Source organism: Siphateles boraxobius, unplaced genomic scaffold (assembly GCF_051911475.1).
Source record: "Siphateles boraxobius isolate OS27281-9 unplaced genomic scaffold, OSU_SipBor_1 37, whole genome shotgun sequence".
NCBI lineage: Eukaryota > Metazoa > Chordata > Actinopteri > Cypriniformes > Leuciscidae > Siphateles > Siphateles boraxobius.
The window spans coordinates 1,143,499-1,166,099 of record NW_027508997.1 but is presented as its reverse complement, the minus strand read 5'-3'; the positions used below and the strand labels follow the sequence as shown (position 1 = coordinate 1,166,099).

General features: G+C 39.2%; 1 protein-coding gene across 4 annotated transcripts in view; it reads right to left on the bottom strand.

Moving 5' to 3' along the window:
• The window catches only part of mdga1 (MAM domain containing glycosylphosphatidylinositol anchor 1), a 239,514-nt gene that overhangs the window by 114,488 nt on the left and 102,425 nt on the right, over positions 1-22,601 (bottom strand). For all 4 annotated transcript variants that reach the window (XM_077196889.1, XM_077196891.1, XM_077196893.1 and 1 more), the window contains one exon: positions 1,002-1,198. In XM_077196889.1, the coding sequence (XP_077053004.1) occupies positions 1,002-1,198 (197 nt within the window). The remainder of the gene's footprint in view (positions 1-1,001; positions 1,199-22,601) is intronic.

Sequence of the window (22,601 nt, the reverse complement as noted above, 5' to 3'; positions counted from 1 at the left end):
ATATAATGGGGATGAATTGGAACTGGCAAATTGTCTGATATTCCAAAAACAAACATTCCAAATTTTATTTTTCATTGCTCTGTAGAAAAGGTTAAATCCTAGGTATCCTGTTACATTGTAACCATGTTAACCATATTATGAAAGTAGTAATTTATCTGGACATCAATGGGATACAAAGGTGCAGTTTCGTTTCCTGAGAATGGCCCTTGTATTTCTATGCAAAGTCAGAGGCTTTGTGTGCGGCGTGATAAAGAGAGAATTAATTCAGGAAATTTTAATTCCTCTAATTCTTTTGACTGAGTCCATCAGGAGAATGAATAAACCTCATTATTAATAGCAAAGCCATCAATCTCCATCAATCCCATCTCACTCAAACGGCTCTTTAATAATAAGAGCTCAGATTATGAATTCATCACTGATGGATTGCTGATTTATTGAGTACGTTTCTCTGTGATTGAGAGGGTCTCCTACGGTTATCCGCTGTTCAAATGATTATTAACTCTAATTAGACTATTTTGTTTTAAGAAATATAACATATAAAGAAATCTCACATATTGCTCAGCTGTATGTTGGAGTGGTTGGGATTTATTTAGTTTGAGGACAAATTTGTTTCCAAAACTTTTGGAACACTCAGGGATGTCCTTAATTAAAAAAAAAAAAAAAAATATATATATATATATATATATATATATATATATATATATATATATATATATATATATATAATAAAGTAAATAAATAAAGTAAATAAATAAAAGTAAGTAAATTAATTAATCAATTAAATAAAAATATATATAAAATAAAATGCACGTTATTCTATTGGTAGGAAATGCCCACCGTCCCCACAATGAAAAATAGCTTAATAAACATACTAAATAAAATCTTAATGAAAATGTAAAAATGCAAAAAATGCTTCTGTAAGGGTAAGGTCCAGGGTTATCGCATTAGCTCACTATAAAAACATTAGAAATCATGATAGAAAACAAACGTGTGTGTTGTACCTGTGTGTACAGGGGCTCGTAGATGTCGACGCCGTTGTCTTTGCTCTGTTCGATCGGTTTATTTCCCCGTTTCCAGATAAAGCGAGCAGGGGGGTTGGAGTTTACCGTACAGCGTAAAAACACTGTTTTCTCCTGATAGTAGTTCCCTCGTACATCACCCACAGTCTGGTGCACCGTGAGCACAGGCTTATCCAGATCTGAAGCACAGAAACAATTCACTTACATTGGGAAAAACGTAATCTCTTTAATGGAGTAATGTGAAAGCCAAATGTACCCTGAACCTGTAATTATCAATGTCTTGATCTTGTGGTCTCAGACAAGACCACTATTTCCACTGTACTTAAGGTGGCAATTACCTCAGCCACAGGTCAGTACACTCCACCATTACAGAGATTTCATCAGTCTCTCAATGGCTGGATGGATAGAGTCTCGTTTTTTGACTGAATAATGCAATAAATGTTCTCTAATGAACTTGGTTTTTGGACTGACAGGTTTTGGTCTGGCTGGGTCTTAAAAGAAAGACTATGGCTTCAGAAGACTTGTTCTATGGCAGTTGAACTACTTTTAATGCTTTTTGTAGCCCCTTTTGGACTTTGATACTAAATATCACCATTTATTTTCATTGTATCAGAAACTCTCATTGTGTTTCACAGAAAAAAATGGAAATATGAGGATTACTAAATGTTAGATGTTAATTTGTGGATGAATGAATGAACACATAGGCTAGTTAAATATGTCCAAACCAGAAACACACACACATAAACACACAAGTCAAGTCACGCAGAGAACAGTATCAGATACGGAGGAAAGAGAGGTGATGGTTAAATCAATGTGAGTGTGTAACAGTCTGACCTCTGACCTCTCCCTGCTCAGTGATTCCCCCTGAACAAACGTGATCTGTCTAACAGACTTGCTCATACACAGTCCTGAGCACACATGAATGGCTTTATTGTAGCTTCTGAAAGAAATCTAAGCTCAACGCCTGAGTAAATTCAATGGCAGTAAGAAGTCCCAAATGAAAACATCACATCTGTCAGAGAGAGAGAATGACTGGGAAACATGCTGATCCGTAGGGAATTCCACAGAGATTTATCCGGTGAGCGCCCTAACCCGCATCACAATGACCATGTCGAATTATCACTCAATTCTATTAGACAGTCTGGAGCTAATCTGATGACCACAGGCCAGAGACAAAATCACGAATGACACACTGACCCCAACCCAATATACCCTATACCAATGAGCGTAACCATTGATTTGTCTGTGTGTGTGTGTGTGTGTGTTTGTGTGTGTGTGTGTGTGTGTGTGTGTGTGTGTGTGTGTGTGTGTGTGTGTGTGTGTGTGTGTGTGTGTGTGTGTGTGTGTGTGTGTGTGTGTGTCCGTCCGTGTGTGTGTGTGTGTCCGTCCGTGTGTGTGTGTGTGTGTGTCCATGTGTGGTTCTGTGTCTGTATCTGTGTATGTTAGAGATGCACGGTTGGCGGTTATAGCTGCGGACTCCGCGGATAAACCGCGGATCGGGCGGATGACGTGACGCAAAAAAATATTTTAATTAAATTCGGGCGGATGGCGGGCGTTTTCTAGTCTCGCGGCTGTCATCAGCGGCGCCTTGTATCAGCGGATGGCGGGCGGGTGCGGTTTTGAAAATTGGTCAAAAACGTTGGTGCTGATGGATGGTGGACGGATGATGAGTTTTGTGATGCGGTTGCGGATGAAATAATAGCCCATCCGCGCATCTCTAGTGTGTGTCTGTGTGTTTTAAAAAGATCTATGGAAGCAGATTGTACATGTATGTTTCTCAAAGCTCTGCATCTAGTATGTTAAACTACTATTCAAATGTTTGGGATCAGTAAGTTTTGTTGTGTTTGTTTGTTTGTTTGAGAAATTAATATTTTTATTTCTTTAATTTGCTCAAATTTGATCAACTGAACGTGAATGAAATATTGTATATTACAGTTTCCACAAAAATATTAAGGACTGTTTTGAACATTTTTACATTTTTCTTGAGCAGCAAATCATCAAATTAGAATTTCTAAAGGATCATGTGACACTGAAGACTGTAGAAATTATGCTGAAAATTCAGCTTTGACATCACAGGAATATATATATATATATATATATATATATATATATATATATATATATATTCAAACAGAAAGTAGTTATAATAATAATAATAATACACAAAATTTCTGTTTTAATATATTTGTGATCAAATAAATGCAGCCTTGGTGAGACTTCTTTCAAAAACATTAAAATGTTTGAACAGTATTATATTTTGAATGACTTATAAAGTAAAGCAACATCATGAATATTGCAATGATTTTAATGTGCTTTTTGTATGACCATTAAGCTTCAAGTGTGTGTGTCATTAGATTGTCATTAGAGTTTTGAGAATATTCCTTAAAGCGATAGTTCACCCAATAATTTAAAGACTGCATAATTTACTCGCCTTCATGCCCTTTCAAACCAGTATGAATAGATTTCGTTTCAAAACTCTGATTTAACCATTTTTTATTTCTTTTAACTGTAAATTTTTATTAATTCATATGAAATGTTTAATATTGAATTTTACTTTTATAATCTAAATGGATACAATGGATGTCTGGTCAAAACAATGGTTCCTCTGATGGGGGGGGGGGGGGGGGGGGGATGACCCACACATTTGAGCTATTTCAAATACAAATAAATTGAGAAACATACAGAAAAATCACTAAAAGACTGATACCCTACAGCCCAAACTCTAACCCTCTAACACCAACACACACCCTTCTGTATTCAGAAGAGCACAAACAGAGGCATGCGTTGCGTTTGATCCCACCAGCATCTCGTGAATTATTTAGCACTCTTCATATTGCCTGAAATGAAGCATCACATGAGTTTGAGCAGCATTTGGATATAATGAGCACATATGAACGACACAGAATACACTGCAAGCCTGCAAAGATCTTTTTTTACAGGTTTCCCTCATTTTTCTTTTTAGATCACTTACAAATCAGTGCCAAGATTTGCTGTTCTCACACACCAGTGTCTACATGGACAGAGTCAGCTAGGAATCATGTGTAAGCGAGTGTGTCCTTTACTCTAATGCTTTTATAATATTACTGCAAGGATTGCAGAATTATGTGCATAATGTGCGAGAGTAGAGCACAAAACCTGTGATCTTATAAACATGAGCTTTCTCTCCACCTGGTTGGACTGAGGGCACGGACCCACAATGCACCTGTTCTCTAACCACAGGATCATCTCTGTGTCTCCTTCATAAATCAGCTCACTCCCGATTAATATGTATGAGAGGACAGATATATGTGAACGACTTTGTGTCAATGATGCAAGCGTTCAATGTGCAAAATATTCAGAATTCACAGATAAAGACAATCTAGTTCATTTGATTTGTTTAACATCTTCAGCCAACAAAAAAATCCACTATTTCATAGTCCCCACCCTATTTGATAGTCATGAAATAGCACATATAGAAAATATTCAAAAATGTTGTCAGATGCCAATGAGACCAGGTAGATACCTCAGATTAAAAGATATTCTGATTTCTTGAATATCATAATAACCAGATAGTTTTGTGGCTAATCTAAGCTTATGCAATAAAGCCTGAGGCAGCCTGACTTTCTGATTTCCTCTGTCAATATTAAATGATCTATCATATCTAACAGCTGATAACCACAGGGGTTACTCGAGAGGTCCCAAAGGTGAGGGTCAAAGGTCAATGTTCAAATGAGTGAGTCCATATTCTCTTCACTTAACTTGTACAATTTAATGGGTGAATCCTGTCGGGAACAGGTCATATTTCACCCCAAAAGGAAAGGAATACGACACTATATTTTTCTGAAGAAAATGAATGCTATTTCAGGACCATTAATATTGTGACATAATATTCATGACATTTACGCACAATTTAGCCCAAAATTCTCATTACTGCAATGACTCTGTATGTTTTACTTTTGAGTTTCTATGTAATTCCCATTATTCTCAATGGTGCTTCTCATTAGATCCTCATTACTGTAACAGAGTAATTTATTAACAATAGCAAACAATAAAGTAAAAAAAAAAATTCTAATGATGAAAGTAATTTATATACAACATATATTACATATAATAAATATTTTTTCTTTTTCCACAGTAATGAGAACTTTTTTGCATTACAGTAATGGGGGTTAATTCTGCTTAATTGGCATTTTAGAAACAAACATTATAGAAAAAGAATCTATATTACAGCAGGAAAAAATAAAGCAGCTCTTGAAGAGTCGTAATGAAAGTCGTAATGAAAAGGAAGTTGCGGAAGCTATTGTTTTTTTCCATGTTATGATGTACATCCGAGTGAAATCATTATTAGAAAAGAAAAAAATTGAATAGAATAAAAATATATAGGGTGTATTTTCACTTCACTTGCCTTCAACTATTTTCAGACTTTTTGTTCTGACTTTTAAATATTGAAATTTTAATATTAAAGATCTTGGCAAGTGAGAAAATTCAGTTTTTGCATCAGTGGAGTCTGTTTGCTCTCTGATTAATCTCATTGGTTTTTATGAGAAACGACAAGATATCAAAGAGATCTTATTTGAGATTTTTCTTTTACGACTACAGGAGGCTCCAATTAAATTGTGCAGAGATCATCGGTTGCAGGCGATTTTAATAAACACCTTCGGAATGGGAAAGCAGATCAGGGACGAACTCTCAGTACTGATCCCAAACCTCCAGACTCTTAACACACCTGCAGCCTCCTCTTCCTCACATCGGCTAATTACACTCGGCCCTTCCTCGCCCCTGCCCCGCAGCAGGAAATGAGATATTTAGTCAACCCCACTGGCTCAGCACCAAGAACCTTCCGAGTGCTTTGAACTAGGGTGCAGTTTTAATTAAAAACCCCAGGCAAAGCTCTGAGAGCAGAACTCCGCTGGGTGAGGGGGTCACTAACCATCCGAACACTTCCCGGGTCGCCACCTCCGAACGGGATCAGAATTCCAGGGGAGAGACACCGAGGGATGCCGCACTCCCTGGATGTGCAAAAAGAGACTTTCTATAATTGCTCGTATTCTGACTGTTCTGATAATTGCCCTAGATTTTCTTAGGACGATGACACACATAAACACAAACTACACATGCACACACTCATAGCTGATGGCTACAGATGGTGTTGTACAGAGATGCTGTTTTTTAATTGGCCTCCCAGAGTAATGACTGCTGTTAGAAGGTTGTTGTTCTTGTTTTTTTCGCACTGGCAAGATTTTTGTAACCATGCCATTTGTCTTACCAAACGAGCTATTGACCTGTCTGGGAATATTTAGGCACCCAATAACATATCGTACACCATATCCACAAATCCAGCTCTTATTAATTACCATCAGCAGCAAGGGCCAATGACACCGGATGTCACTGTACGTAAAGCATGCAAACTACATTCCATTACAGCCAGAAACATCCGGAACAGCAGCAGTATAAAATGTTAGCTCATTAAAAAAGTCTGAGAATAGGATTGGCAGGATTTCGCTTGTGGTTTGGGATCCAAACTTTCTGATTCACCATAATTTGTTTCCTAAGCATCAATATTACTCTTGCTCTTTGAACAAATCCATAACACACTCATAAAAAAAAATCTCCAATATATACTTTATAGAACCTTAGTTCTTGGCTAAATTTTGAAGAACGATTTATGCCCAAAATAATCTATTTAAGCTTACAGACATGTACACTTTAAGACTTTTAATACCTTTTTAGTGTTAATATCTTTAATTCTATTTCTTTGGGTTACAAAATAACCCCTCATACATTTTGGTGAAAGTATCTGCCACAAATACTTTGTCACTCAGTCTATATTTTTGGTGACTTAATGGAGTCCTTTAAAAGAAAAGAAAACTAGAAACATCTACACTGTAATAAAATGATTTTTTCAAACTTTTAACTAAAGATTATTGGAATACGTTTTACAAGAAAATACTATTTCAGTTCTTCTTCAAAGTTCCATGTTTAATTCGAATGTGTCACTTAGAGCCTGCAGAGTGACCTTTACAAAAATAAAAGAATGTACAGACTTTCACATACACACGTGTTAAAATGTACAGTGTATGTACAGTATAACCTATTTCCTTTGTATATCACTGCCATATGAAGAAAACAAGAGAATGGATGGGCGTGAATTAACAGATCTATTTGCTCAATGCGAAATGGGCTGATGGCGCAATACGGCTGTGTGCATTAGCCTATTCTCCAAGTTCAATGGTACATAAAAAAGATTGGTACAGTAGGCTTTCGTTAGGCCAGTACATCATATTTCAAGGCCTTATGTCAACTTTAACGAATTTAACTGTGGCTGCCGAGAAACCACGCCGAAATGGGCTGATGGTGCAATATGGCTGTGTGCATCGTCCTTTACGCTGAGTTCAATGGTTCATTAAAAAAATATTTTGTATAGTAAAAAGTGCTCAATTTAAATTTCATTGGAGCAGTTCGTCTAGTACGAGGCTAAATTCAGCTACTTATTTATTTGTTACACATTATTTCTTCGCCACCTGTAAGGATACATTAAACCTGACAAAGTGGTGTTTACTGTACCAATATTTTTTAATTGGCTGTTAAAGTTTTACATGGGACAATATAAACTGCCTTAACGATATCCAAATTTTGAGCATTTTTTTTACTGTACCAATCTTTTTTATAAACCAGAACGCACACTAAACTACCTAATGCACCATCAACCCAGTTTGTGGCACCGTTTCTACGGCGCCACATAGTATGCATTATAGTGGACATAAGGCCTTGAAATCAAAATTGAGCACTTTTTACTGTACCAGTCTTTTTTATGGACCCTTGAACTTGGCAAATAGGACAGTGCACACAGCCTAATTGCGTAATAGACCATTTTATGGCGAAAACTGTTTCAAAATAAAACCAATTTTTTTTCTGTGTACTGATGTTTTCTTTTGCTCACATTTGCAATTCAACTTAAACCACGTTGCAGTTATAGTAAAGTTGTACTTATTTGCCAAAGCTGATTTCAACCCATTTGGCACCTGGCAGTTTGCGAGTGTTAATTTTGGACCCTGTGCATGCATGTGGCCACTAATACCAGTCTGCCCACCTCTGCCCACCTGTGCCCACCTGTTTATCTCAGCACGTCTCTGTATAGACACACTTTTATCTCATTCTTTCTAGAGTTATACATTCACTCTTTTACTCTTGAGCCCTGCCTCTCATTGTATTTTCTCCTTCGTCACTACTTTAACTTGTTATACAACTGCAGAAATATCATGTGTACCATAAAATCTTTACTATGACCTGGAGATGGAATTAATGGGGATGGTATCCTGGTTAGCATTGCAAATAAGATAATCAATTTAAATCAGATAACCAGAGAGCAACCAAAGTAACCAGAGGCAATTCAACAACTAATTATTCAAAATGACCTCACTAATCTTATTGACAGATATTGATTAGCTGTGGTTGACAATAAATGCTTCAAATGAAGAACACCACCTAGTCATTAAAGGATCTTCCTCCGATCTTTAATTTGATGGAAGTTTGTGAGTAATTTAATTAAATAATGAATCAACCTTCTTTTAGCCTGTACTGATAATTGTAAAATCCACATCAGCACTCATTACTGCGAGTTGGCAAACAACAGAAACTTATTTGTTGGGTGCAGGAGTGAGAATTTTCCATTACAAAGACAGTCTGTGCAAAGTGTCTGTGATCGATTGCAAACTGGCAGAAGGAGGAAGAGGTATCTTACAGTGTTTAAAGGAACAGTTCACTCAAAAAAGAAAATTGCAGACTTTCGAAACATGATATTTTTCCAGTACAACAAATGTAGATGCAGGAACATCTTGATTTCATTCATTAGGAATTTAAAAGTCTCACTGGTTGGAGGGGAAGAAATAGAAACATAGGAATTTGTTGTCACAATATGTTCTGTCTTGTCTGCACCTGTTCTTGTTGTCCCTGATTAGTTAACCTTCATCCACCTGTGTCTAGTCACTTCCCTCGTTTACTCTGTGTATCTATTCTCCCCATTCAGTTCAGTCCGATGTCGGTTACTGTTCATGTGTACATGGCTGCGTTCCAGTCCAAAATTGACATGCCCTTCACTCGCTAACTTCCCTCCGTCTCGTTCACTCAGATGTGCGTCATTGCTTACGTTGCACGAGTGCCCACTACTGGCGGAAACTGCAATGGGCTGAACTGGAAAGTCCTAAGCCCTTGATTACTTGGAATCAGCTATGGAGTTGATTTATTATTTACAATTGTTTCCCCTTTGTGAAACACACGTGTGTTTGGGTTGTTTTATATAAAAAAATCGAATTTATATATCATAGAGTTGTTTTGGTGGTGGTGATTAGACGAGATCTGCGGTGAGGTCACAATCATGTTGAATTGTGGTATATGGAACTGCCTGAAGTGTACATTTGAAGTAGACTCGGTCAAAATCGAGGGAGCGAGGGTCTGTCCATATAAACTTCCCTCGTCCACTTCACGAAGTGGAACGCACTTCAAAATGGCGGCAGGGATTCCCCCGAGGAGAAGTGCTTAGGGAAGTTCGCAAGTGCGTGTCTAAAAGTGGACTGGAACGCAGCCCATGTCTATGTGGGCACGCTGTAACATTCTGTTAACCTGCTTGTTACATTAAAAACATTTAAATGAAATAAGGTTTTATTTTTATATTTGAACTTTTAAATTATGTCTATATAGGTTGTATTAGTTTTATTTCAGTTTTACTTATTTAAAAGCATGAATAAAAAATATAATAGTATATTATATTATATTATATTAAAGTATAGAATAGAATGATACAAAAATAACACTGCCAGGAACATGCATTAGGAAAGTAAAATGTGTGATCTGGATTTGAAGAGCGTTTAGTGTGGAGAACGGTCACAGCATGAAGCCCTGCAGGAATTGACTGTCTATCAGACGGAACATTCAAACTAGCTGCTTTAGAAATCTTGTGACTCCAATACATCTCTCCAGCACAGACTGAGACGCAAATATCCGTGAGTGTGTGGGAGGCGGAAGCTTAACATCTGAGATCAATAGGGCCCCGGGGGGCCCGGCAGAGTATCGCGTGCCCAGCACGAGGGCTCCGTGCTCCCTGGCCTCCTGGAGCGCAGGGCCCCGGCACAGGGCACAGAGGAGAAACGCTCTACTGCTTGTTTAACCTTTCAAAAAACAGCCATTCCATTGCACTAACACACACTAACACACACACACTCACACTCAGACAGGACATGCAATGTAAGCATTTGTGGATAATCTTGATATAGAGCCCCTCTTTCATTTTAAGAGCACTTTATATCTTCTTTTCCGCACCTTCCACTTTATTTACTAGTTTTCCTAGAGGCAGCTTTTCTTTTACAATTACTGGCTCCGCTCCAAAGATAGAGGAGGTGTCAGGCAGGGAATGCGCTTCTGTTCTTGGCTACTTTAGCTATTTCTGTGTGTTTTTTTCCAGCCTTCCCATCGCTGTGCAGTTATTTAGTGGCAAATCCTTGAGAATGAGACATTTCATATCCGTTATATCTGAAGGTATCTTCGGAACTCTCCCCGTTTTTCTCAGATAGCACGTAAATCACCTTGAAAACTCTTCAGGAAGGTACAAAAAGACCCAAAAGAAAGAGGATAAAAGAAAAGTGTCCAGTTTTTTATGTTAAAGGGATAGTTCACCCAAAAATGAAAATTCTGTCAGTAATTACTCACCCTCATGTTGTTCCAACCCCATAAGACTTTCATTCATCTTCGGAACACAAATTTAGATATTTTTGATTAAATCTGAGAGCTGGATCACTCCTCCATAGGCTTCTAAGGGATTGAAACTTGTTCCCCGAAAAGTTATTAAAGACATCGTTAAAATAGTCCAAGTGACTACAGTGCCTCAATCTTAAGTTTATCAAGCGACGAGAATACTTTTTGTGCGCAAAAAAAAAAATAACGACGTTATTTTAACTAATCATTTCCTTCTCTGTGGGCCTCGAGTCAGTTCACTAGCGTGATAGCGTAGTGCGTCTGTGTTATACAACACGCATCACACACATGACCAGCGTCGGCCAATAGTGAGCCTACGTGTGACGTACAAGAACATCGATAAGCGTGCATAAACAGAAGCTCAACTGAACTTTTACTTGCGTTCAGAACAAACCATTAGTTCTTGCAGAAGCTCAAACTGCTGCATAACACGAGAATGAACCTCATTGTTTCTTGCTGAAGCTCAAACGTGCTGCGTAATACAAGAATGAACCTCATTGGTTAACCTCAAAGCTTAAATTTAATCTGTTCATCATAAAGCGATCAAGTCTCTTTAGAAAATTTGGACTAAACCGCTCAATCCATTTGGATTAGTTTACGATCTCTTTATGAACTTTTTGAAGTGTCAAAGTGGTAGTTACGTAACTATCAGTGGAGGGCCAGAAATTGCTCAGATTTCATCAAAAATATCTTCATTTGTGTTCTGAAGATGAACGAAAGCCTAACGGGTTTGGAACGACATCAAGGTGAGTAAATTATGACATAATTTTCATTTTTGGGTGAACTAACCCTTTAACTAATGTTAACAAATAAGACCACATTATAAAGTGTAACATCTCACCTAGCATAAGGGAAAAACAGCTAGAATTCACATTGATGACACAAAGACACCACCATTTCAACTTCAAAAACACACATTTAAGAAGAAACCTGTGGCAGCAGAGAGTGAAAAAAACGCTAAACTTCATATAGATTCCCTGAAATAATAGATTCTCAGCTATGGCGCAGAGGACAAGGAGGCAACGCAGTCTAGACTTCTAACAAGTCAATCCAGCGTGTCTGTACAGGGAACGATTGAAACAGAGCGACGGACAGCTTTGACATGCCTCAACCTTTCAGTTTCCAGGTATTTGGACACGGATATTGAAATAACAAACAGGCGATGGAGGCCGGGGTGATTGATGGAGTGAGCGGGCCAGACTACACCCTGCTGGTGGTCTGTGTGCCAATTCATTCGGCTGGAATTTCTTTCTTTTTTTTCTACCTTAGTTAACAAAGCAAGAGAAAAGGTCAAGCTGGTCTTGACTTGGTCGTCTATTGTATAAAAATAACCTTCGCAGAGAATGGAAAAAGCCTAAAGGACTCAATGATAAAAACACATTTCAAATAAAAAAAAAGGGCACGTGGACATTCAGACAGATGTTATCGGCAGTTCACCCACAGACACTGTTATTCTGCTGTATTTTTTCTCCCTGGAGTCACAGTGACTGAGTGTGTGAGGATAGTTCGTTATACAGCACTGGAGACTGCCACAATATGAAGAACATCGTATCTAAATGTCAATATTCAGAGCACTAGTCAGCCTGCGCTGATGTGATCGCATAGTAATGATCTTAGTAATCCTATGTCTACCCGTTCTTGAATAAAGCCCTGAAATTATTCGACTCCATGTGGTGAAACAGATCACAGGGTTTATTGAACATGTTCAAAGCTCAATGTCAGCTCACCCAGCCTAAGGCTATTTTAGACATCTGGAAAACATATCCTTCACCAATCTTTATCAATACATTTCCTTCATTTCATATAAAATAGGCAATGAAAATATGATCTGTTTGGATCCCTGCTTCTACATTCCTTTAGTTTTATGCAAACACTCTTCAATCTCACACATAAGAAGGGATTACAATAATATGTATAATACAATTATTTTATATATAATTTTATCTAAAATCAACATCACATGTGTGTTTTTTCTTATTTGTTTATATATAACAAATATATTATAAACAAAATTGTTTAATATGTTTTGTTTAATTATATTAGACTGTGCCAGATCAACTATGTTTTACCGAAATCAGTGACAAAAGCCACATTAAATGAACAATTTATTATCAATTTCAAGTTCATTTAGAGCTATAAAGCTTCTCATGACAAGAAGAGTGAGTCTAAAGCCTATAACTCAATATCACAGCTAAACACACTGTCATAGTGACACTGTTTTCATGATTTGTAGTATTTGTCTATGAGTAACGGTACATGACTGTTCAAAGAGTTCAAAATGTATTATCTTCTGTAATTCTATACTATCTACCAATAACGATGATTTAATTTCCCCCCCCCAAAAAAGAATAACAATAAAAGTACACACTTCATTAGTGCATGTTATTTAAACAATTATGTTCATATTATTTTATCAAAATGTATTATCTGTACCATTAGGAATGATTTATTTTCCCACCATTCCATGAATAATAAAATTCAATAAAAAAAATAATAAAAGTTACAAAATAAAAGTTAAAAAATAATTAATTAATACATTAAATTCAAATATAAGATTATGTACACCCTTCATATTGGCATGTTATTAAAACAAAAATATTTGTCTTTGTAATGTTTCATCAATATGTATTATCATCTGTAATTCTACTATCTATACCAGTATTAATGATTTAATTGTCCCAGTATTCAGTGAATTATATATTTTAAAAGAATTACATAATTATAAATTATCTTGAAGGTTATACTATTGCATTATGCACATGCACTGTAAAACCCTGCTTATGTACTTGATCACATATTTTAGTCTCAATCATGAATTTTTGCTTGCTTGCATGCTTTACATGCAAAACAGGATAGGTGTGGAGGATATATATGTGAAGGACAGTCTGTGAAAGGAAAATGCGTAAGTGTACAAAAACAGGATTATGTGTTAATATCACAGATATTATATAAATCTGTTATAATCCTAAGATTTTATAATAACGTTGAAGATGTGGAAGGGAAGAACGTCCCATTGGCCAAAGCTGAACTGAGAGATTGACTGGTGCAAGACCAGATGATTGAAAGACAATGAGTAAATTCTAACACATAACATAACAATAAATAAATACAAATATTCAATCTTTCATCAAAACACATATTGCTCTGTTTATGAAATAATTTTGACTTTTCTTTCTTGCATGTAATACCCACTTGATCCACTCAATTCCTGATGGATAAAATATAAAATAAAGTCACATCCCATTTATTTTCACTAGGAAATGTGTCACATCACGAAAGTAAAATGAGTTGTGAATGCCGTTTCATGTTTATCTCTCACTGTGGAGGATGAAGCCTTCACAGGGAATGGTTCATATCCACAAACACATCTGAAAAGAGCGCTCTGCTTATCCTGTCTAGGTTGGGCATTCACGATGCCGTTTCCTTCATCATTGCTTGTAACCTAGCGATCCTGAGCCAACATGAATCGCTAAGCGCAGCATTTGAAGTGCGAACAGGTTTTAAGCTCGTAACACGACCATCAAATATATTCCAAAATCTACAGTAAATTCATAGCACTCGCTATAATTACTGGAGGATCAAAACCTGAAATCCTCCAGCATAAAGAAGCGGAGCTCATTAATGCTGACAGGTGTCGCACACCTGCTGTGCTGTGCTGTACCTGTGCTTGATGGCCAATGTTGTGGCATTAAAACACTTGAAAGCACTTTAGATATGATTAAGAGCTGTATGCTATTAAACGCTCTGGGAAACAGATTAGAATTACAAATGTGCCGCCTGGTATTAATAATTTTCTTCAAGTTGCGCATTTGGTCAGTGGCAGTTTCTGAACTGAAACCTACAGAAATCTAGTGGTTATTTTCAGTTAGCATAATATTACATAAAATATTACAAGGCAAATCTCGGCTCAGAAGGTAAATCCCTCAGTCACAGGGAGCAGAGAAGAGCTGCATGCAGGGTGCAGAACTCCCACAATGCACAGCAAGTGACCGCTAATGCACTTTAGAATACAGCTGCCACACTGGGGCTCTTAAACCGTCCATACTAATGTTATTAGACTAATATTATCATGAAATATTCTTATCATTTTAAGAAACTGTTCAAACTCCATGACGTCCCTGGAGTTCAACATCTCCATCTGTGCTCATGGTGGACATAAGACAAAAAGGCAACATGACAAGACCAAGACCATTAATAGACTGAATATGAGACTGAGGACTCCAGCTCTAATACTAATCAGTATTTAGTAAGTAGTAAAGCTATTTCATTACGAGCATAGACATCAAAAGCTATTTTTTTATTTAAATGGCCATTTTAATTTTAATTTATTATATTTTTTCTTTTTTTTGGGGGGGGGGGGGTGCACGATAGTTGTGGGTAAAAAATAATAATAAAGTGTTTATCAAAAATTGGTCAGTAACCGATTTAATTAGTAACCTCTCATCACAATATTCCTGTCAACAATATATATATATATATATATATATATATATATATATATATACACACACTGTGGTTCAAAAGTTTGGGGTCTGTAAGATTTTTTATGTTTTTAAAAGAAGTCTCTTCTGCTCACCAAGGCTGCATTTATTTGATTAAAAATACAAAACAAACCCAGTAATATTGTGAAATATTATTTCAAAGTAAAACAGCTGTTTTCTATTTGAATATATAGTAAAGTGTAATTTATTCCTGCGATCAAAGCTGAATTTTCAGCATCATTACTCCAGTCTTCAGTGTCACATGATCCTTCAGAAATCATTATAATTGTCACAGTCCTCGTCTGCACCTGTCTGTCCTTGTCTGCACTACACTTCCCAGAATCCTCCTTGTCTCCACACCTGAACTCACTCCCTCACTTACCAGCCTGTTCCTCGTTATCATCATCTGTGTCACCTGTCTTCACATCATTATGGTTCATTTGTCTCTGTATTTAGTTTCTTCTGTTCAGTCTGTCTTGGTCGGTTCTCGTCTATGTTAACTGGTGTTTGCATCCGCTCTGTCTGCCTGTACCTGTTTGTTGTTTTGATTTATAGTAAAGTTTATTGTTTATTTGAATTCCTCGTCTCCTCGTGCTTCCTGCCATACACCACCCGTGACAGAAGAACCGACCCTAAAGAAAGGAAAAAAGGAAGATGGAGATCTGGAAACAAGCCTTTGTGGGAACCCGCCAAGCTGTGTTCTGTGGGAACCGTGGAGGTCACAGGGGAGGATATGGGTCTAGACTTTTTCAGTATCAACATCTCTGCGTCCAGCCCAATCCTCATCTCATCCGCCCTGTAGAGCCAGAGCCAGTCTTCGAGCAAGAGCCAGAGCCAGTCTTCGAGCAAGAGCCAGAGCCAGTCTTCGAGCAAGAGCCAGAGCCAGTCTTCGAGCAAGAGCCAGAGCCAGTCTTCGAGCAAGAGCCAGAGCCAGTCTTCGAGCAAGAGCCAGAGCCAGTCTTCGAGCAAGAGCCAGAGCCAGTCTTCGAGCAAGAGCCAGAGCCAGTCTTCGAGCAAGAGCCAGAGCCAGTCTTCGAGCAAGAGCCAGAGCCAGTCTTCGAGCAAGAGCCAGAGCCAGTCTTCGAGCAAGAGCCAGAGCCAGTCTTCGAGCAAGAGCCTGAACCAGTCTTCGAGCAAGAGCCTGAGCCCGTCGCCTGTTTGCCAGAACCGGAGCCAATCGCCTGCCCGCCAGAGACTGAATACGCCGCACTTGGATCTGCTCATGAGGACACGGTACTGATTGTGGCTGTTCTGTGTGTGTGGGCGGCACGCACATCAGCTCTGGCCCATGAGTCCAGTTCCGAGTCCCATGATGCGCTGGTCCCGTCCAGTTCCGAGTCCCATGATGCGCTGACCCCGTCCAGTTCCGAGTCCCATGATGCGCTGGCCCCGTCCAGTTCCGAGTCCCATGATGCGCTGGTCCCGTCCAGTTCCGAGCCCGTTGATCCTGCGCCAGAGCCCACTGATCCTAAAGCTATTTCATTACGAGCATAGACATCAAAAGCTATTTTTTTATTTAAATGGCCATTTTAATTTTAATTTATTATATTTTTTCTTTTTTTTTGGGGGGGGGGGGGGTGCACGATAGTTGTGGGTAAAAAATAATAATAAAGTGTTTATCAAAAATTGGTCAGTAACCGATTTAATTAGTAACCTCTCATCACAATATTCCTGTCAACAATATATATATATATATATATATATATATATATATATATATATACACACACTGTGGTTCAAAAGTTTGGGGTCTGTAAGATTTTTTATGTTTTTAAAAGAAGTCTCTTCTGCTCACCAAGGCTGCATTTATTTGATTAAAAATACAAAACAAACCCAGTAATATTGTGAAATATTATTTCACCCCGTCCAGTTCCGAGTCCCATGATGCGCTGGCCCCGTCCAGTTCCGAGTCCCATGATGCGCTGGTCCCGTCCAGTTCCGAGCCCGTTGATCCTGCGCCAGAGCCCACTGATCCTAAAGCTATTTCATTACGAGCATAGACATCAAAAGCTATTTTTTTATTTAAATGGCCATTTTAATTTTAATTTATTATATTTTTTCTTTTTTTTTGGGGGGGGGGGGGGTGCACGATAGTTGTGGGTAAAAAATAATAATAAAGTGTTTATCAAAAATTGGTCAGTAACCGATTTAATTAGTAACCTCTCATCACAATATTCCTGTCAACAATATATATATATATATATATATATATATATATATATATATACACACACACTGTGGTTCAAAAGTTTGGGGTCTGTAAGATTTTTTATGTTTTTAAAAGAAGTCTCTTCTGCTGCGCCAGGGCCCGCTGATCCTGCGCCAGGGCCCGCTGACCATGCGCCAGGGCCCGCTGACCATGCGCCAGAGCCCGCTGACCATGCGCCAGAGCCCGCTGACCATGCGCCAGAGCCCGCTGACCATGCGCCAGAGCCCGCTGACCATGCGCCAGAGCCCGCTGACCATGCGCCAGAGCCCGCTGACCATGCGCCAGAGCCCGCTGACCATGCGCCAGAGCCCGCTGACCATGCGCCAGAGCCCGCTGACCATGCGCCAGAGCCCGCTGATCCTGCGCCAGAGCCCACTGATCCTGCGCCAGAGCCCACTGATCCTCCGCTGGTCCTGCCTAGCCCAAGACCCTATTTGCTGCCGGATCCCCCCTTTCCTGTCAATTTCCCCATTAAAATTTTGGGGGGGCGCCCACCCGAAGGGTCCTCACCGCCATGGCCGCCCGAAGGGTCCTCACCGCCATGGCCGCCCGAAGGGTCCTCACCGCCATGGCCACCCGAAGGGTCCTCACCGCCATGGCCGCCCGAAGGGTCCTCACCGCCATGGCCGCCCGAAGGGTCCCCATCGCCATGGCCGCCCGAAGGGTCCCCACCGCCATGGCCGCCCGAAGGGTCCCCACCGCACTGGATGCCCGAGGGTCTGACAGCTCCGCCCTGGCCACGCCCAAGTCCTGCTCCGCCCTGGCCACGCCCAAGTCCTGCTCCGCCCTGGCCACGCCCAAGTCCTGCTCCGCCCTGGCCACGCCCAAGTCCTGCTCCGCCATGGCCACGCCCATGTCCTGCTCCGCCATGGCCACGCCCATGTCCTGCTCCGCCATGGCCACGCCCATGTCCTGCTCCGCCATGGCCACGCCCATGTCCTGCTCCGCCATGGCCGCCTGGTCCATCCTGGAGTCCATCCTCCTGCACCCGGTCCGCCTTCCCGTTACAGACTCCAGGATGCCCACCCTCCCACCCCTGTTTTAAGGCGTGAGGTCACGCCTACCGGGAGGGGGGAGTAATGTCACAGTCCTCGTCTGCACCTGTCTGTCCTTGTCTGCACTACACTTCCCAGAATCCTCCTTGTCTCCACACCTGAACTCACTCCCTCACTTACCAGCCTGTTCCTCGTTATCATCATCTGTGTCACCTGTCTTCACATCATTATGGTTCATTTGTCTCTGTATTTAGTTTCTTCTGTTCAGTCTGTCTTGGTCGGTTCTCGTCTATGTTAACTGGTGTTTGCATCCGCTCTGTCTGCCTGTACCTGTTTGTTGTTTTGATTTATAGTAAAGTTTATTGTTTATTTGAATTCCTCGTCTCCTCGTGCTTCCTGCCATACACCACCCGTGACAATAATATGATGATTTGATGCTCAAGAAACATTTATGATTATTATCACAGTTGTAAACAGTTGAGCTACTTCATATTTTTGTGCAAACCGTGATTCATTTTTTTCAGGATTCTTTGAAAGTTCAAGAGAAAAGCATTTAATTAAAAAAATATATATTAAAAATTATACTAGACATTATTATAAATGTCTTTACTGTCACTTTTGATCAATTTAATGCGTCCTTTCTGAAGAAAACTATTAATTTCTCTGAAGAGCACCACTTTTTTCATGTGTCTATAAAGAGTGTCATAGATGACATTAAAAATTATTGGACATGCGATTTCATAAAAAAATGGACATGCGATTTCACTTATGCCTGAGTCTCACGATCGCACTCGCACGACAAACCCAAACCTTTTTGGCCTGTTTCTAAATTCTGTACTGAAGTGAGCAAAACCATCAAGAATCATTACACACTACAACCCTGACAGCCATATTACTTACTGTCACATTAAAGCAGATTAAAACTCTCTCAACCAGTCAACAATGACACTCAGCAGCCTGTTTATTCATCTATTTAGAGTTTGAGGGGTATGAAGTCCTCTCATTTACCCTGATGGAGGTAATCAATGGTTTTCTGTGTCCTGAGGTGAGCTCTCGGAGAACAGCAAGTATCCGGAAGTCTATGAAGTCAGTCTCTAGGGAGAGATCTTTCTCAAACACAGCGGTGTGCGGCAACGTTTTAAGGATGTCTGACATGTCCGCCGCCACACACATTCAGAATACATGTCACATGACTCAACTACTTTCTGATTGCAGGTGACACATGAATCACTATAAAATTGTCACCAGAAAATAACTGCTCGTGTGAAATGTCAATATTATGTTGTTGTATTTTTCTCTCTGAGAGTAATTCGGCTCTTGATTGACGATGCTATTTTGAAACAGTGTGGCCAGATCCTGCTGTCATTTACTCGACTGCTGTGACACAACTCCAAACTGCTGAGTCCAGAAGAAACAGTTCTGAGTTTGCTTTACTACCAAGATACAGAGACTCCTGACTCTTTTTACATCAGGTAATTTTACTTTCTTACTATCCTTTGTCACTTATCTACTGGTAGCTGGTTTAGCAAGACACTAACTCAACCAGTCACCATAGTCAAAGAGACCACTACCTCCAACTAGATTGACCCTACTGGGTTAGACCGGCCGTAGGTAGTGGTCACCTCAGGGACTGGTTGAGTTAGGGGACAGCGTTCAAAATAATGACCACAACTGGTGATGCACTAGGCAAACACACACACAAGTAGGTTTGCATGTTTTATGGGGACTTTCCATTGAAATAATACAATATTTTATTTCTCCCAACCCTACCCCTAACTGATGTATTTTAACAATATGATCTAATGAGTATTTTTATGTATTTCATATTGACAGCATTATGTTGTTTCATTATTTTTTAAGTGATTCTGTTTAGCTTTGGGGATAGCCTTATTTGTAAACCTTTTAAGGAACTCTTAATACTAATGCAATTAATGTCCTAATGCACTTGAACCTATTTTTTTAAGGGTTAGCAAAAAATACAAGCCTCACATTTCAGTCTGTCCATTATTGTACATGCAATTTGAATTTAGTTTTTACAAACTGAGGGATAAGCCTGTGGAAATCGATAGAGCTTAACTTGTATTTAACCTGGAATATTCCTTTAAGCTACAATGACCTGTTGTTGTTTTTTCCATCAGGTTTTGCATATACCACAAAGAAAAGGCCATTTTATTGATGTCCTCCATTACATTGCAACAAAATTTTGTGTAATTAAAACCGAATTTGTGTTATACTAAGGTGTTTTATACTCTGGCAGATGTTCCAGGAGTTGTGTAAAGTGCTTTTCCCTGTATCACTGGCCTCAACACTATGACCATTAACTCTTTTGACTTCAGAACAGAAACAAATGCACCAATCTGCCATGCTAAATTCAGGCCTATCCTCTAGTCTTGACACGAGCAGCGTGGGTGATCTGCTAATGGAGACCTGAGAGGGGATTCAATATTAATGCCACTACAGCATGATGAAGAATTCAGGAATCACATAACAGCCACAAAGAGAAACACCAGAGCTGACGCTGTCAGCGGTTTGTCTGTGTGTTAACATTACATTTTTTTATTCTCTTTCCTCACTGTTAAATATAATAAAACTGTTAAATTCACTATACTGTTGTTACCTGATTCCTTTCACCATTTCATTTTAGTCTACTTCTTCAAATTAAAAATTCAATTACAATTCCATTTCATGTTTGCTACATCAAATCAATATTTAAATGCGATTATCATGTTAATTTATTTATTCAATTTCTGCTTTAAGACCTTTATATATCTGCGTCATTCCTATATGTAAAGATATCTTTTCATGTCAGGAAATGTAAAATTGCTGCTTGCCATTAAATGTTTAACATGTTAAGCACGTGGCTGCTGGGCGTTAGAACCAAAAATTATCATCACAGTATTTTTTAAGATTCTGCCCATTTCGTGGTATATCACAGTCATTTTTTGTTTTCTCTTTTCAAGACTGGACAGATATTGTAATGTCAAATACAAATTTACTTTCATAAATGGAGGTAATCAAAGCAATTTATAAAACTACAAATTTACTTAACCTTTTAAAATGTCATCAAATGAAAATTTTATAATTCCTTTTTTTTTGTGGAAAGTTTACAGTTTAAATTAAAACATGTATGAGCATTTGTGTGATAATCCTTAAAAAAGTGCTTTAAGAAGTACATTCTATTCTAAACTCTAGTAATATATTTCTTTCATAATTTCTTCAAGTTTAGAGTGAACATCTATTTTGGCAGGTTTTAATGAAGAACTTAAAGGGTAACTCAACCCCTGGTCAGAGCCTGACTCCACCCACTGGCAATATTAGAAAAATACTGGAAAAGTGTGCAGAGCCCAGCGGAGATAGTGGGGACGAACCGAGGGCGGGGCTGAGCGGGGGGGCGTGCACCTGAGACCCGCAGTGACGGATGAATTGACAGCTGTCAGACTCGCAAAGATGGAGAGCGACTGCAGTAGCTTTGCAACAGAGCGGTCATTTGAAATCGAGGACCTTTCTCCCCCAACTTCCCCTTATTTTTTCATATTTCTGTATGACCATAAACGACTGAGTATTTTAAGTCTATTTTGCTGCTATGTGAAAAAATCCAGCAGAGGGTTAAAGGTGCTGTAAGCGATGTCATGCGTTTTTTAGGCCAAAACATTTTTTGTCACATACAGCAAACATATCCTCACTATCCACTAGCTGCCTGTCCCCTGAACACACTGTAAAAAAAACACGGTCTCTGCAGACACCCCGGGCTCCAAAAACAACAACAAAAACAAACTGGGCTAAACCGCACCACGAAACATAACAAACTGTTCCAGCCAATAACCAACAAGAAGGATTTGGGGGGTTAGTGCGGATGAGGAGGAGGGAGGGTCTAGCTAGCCTCCGTTTTGTTTGACAATACTTCGAACGTCAACAAGAGGTGACATCACCCGACATCGCTTAGAGCACTTTAACTTTAGCCTAATAGGAAGGAACAAAAATTGTGATTAAAAATATATACTCACTCACATCAAGACGTCATCAAGAGTCCATGCAGGAGGAGCAGCGTTTGGCATTGCGTCGCTTTTCAGCGTGAGATGTTTGGAGAAGCCCATTTTTACCTCCATTGCGCTAAGAGAAGCAATCCCGTGTAAAATGCAGGTTACACACTCCAGCTCTAGACGGGAACTCA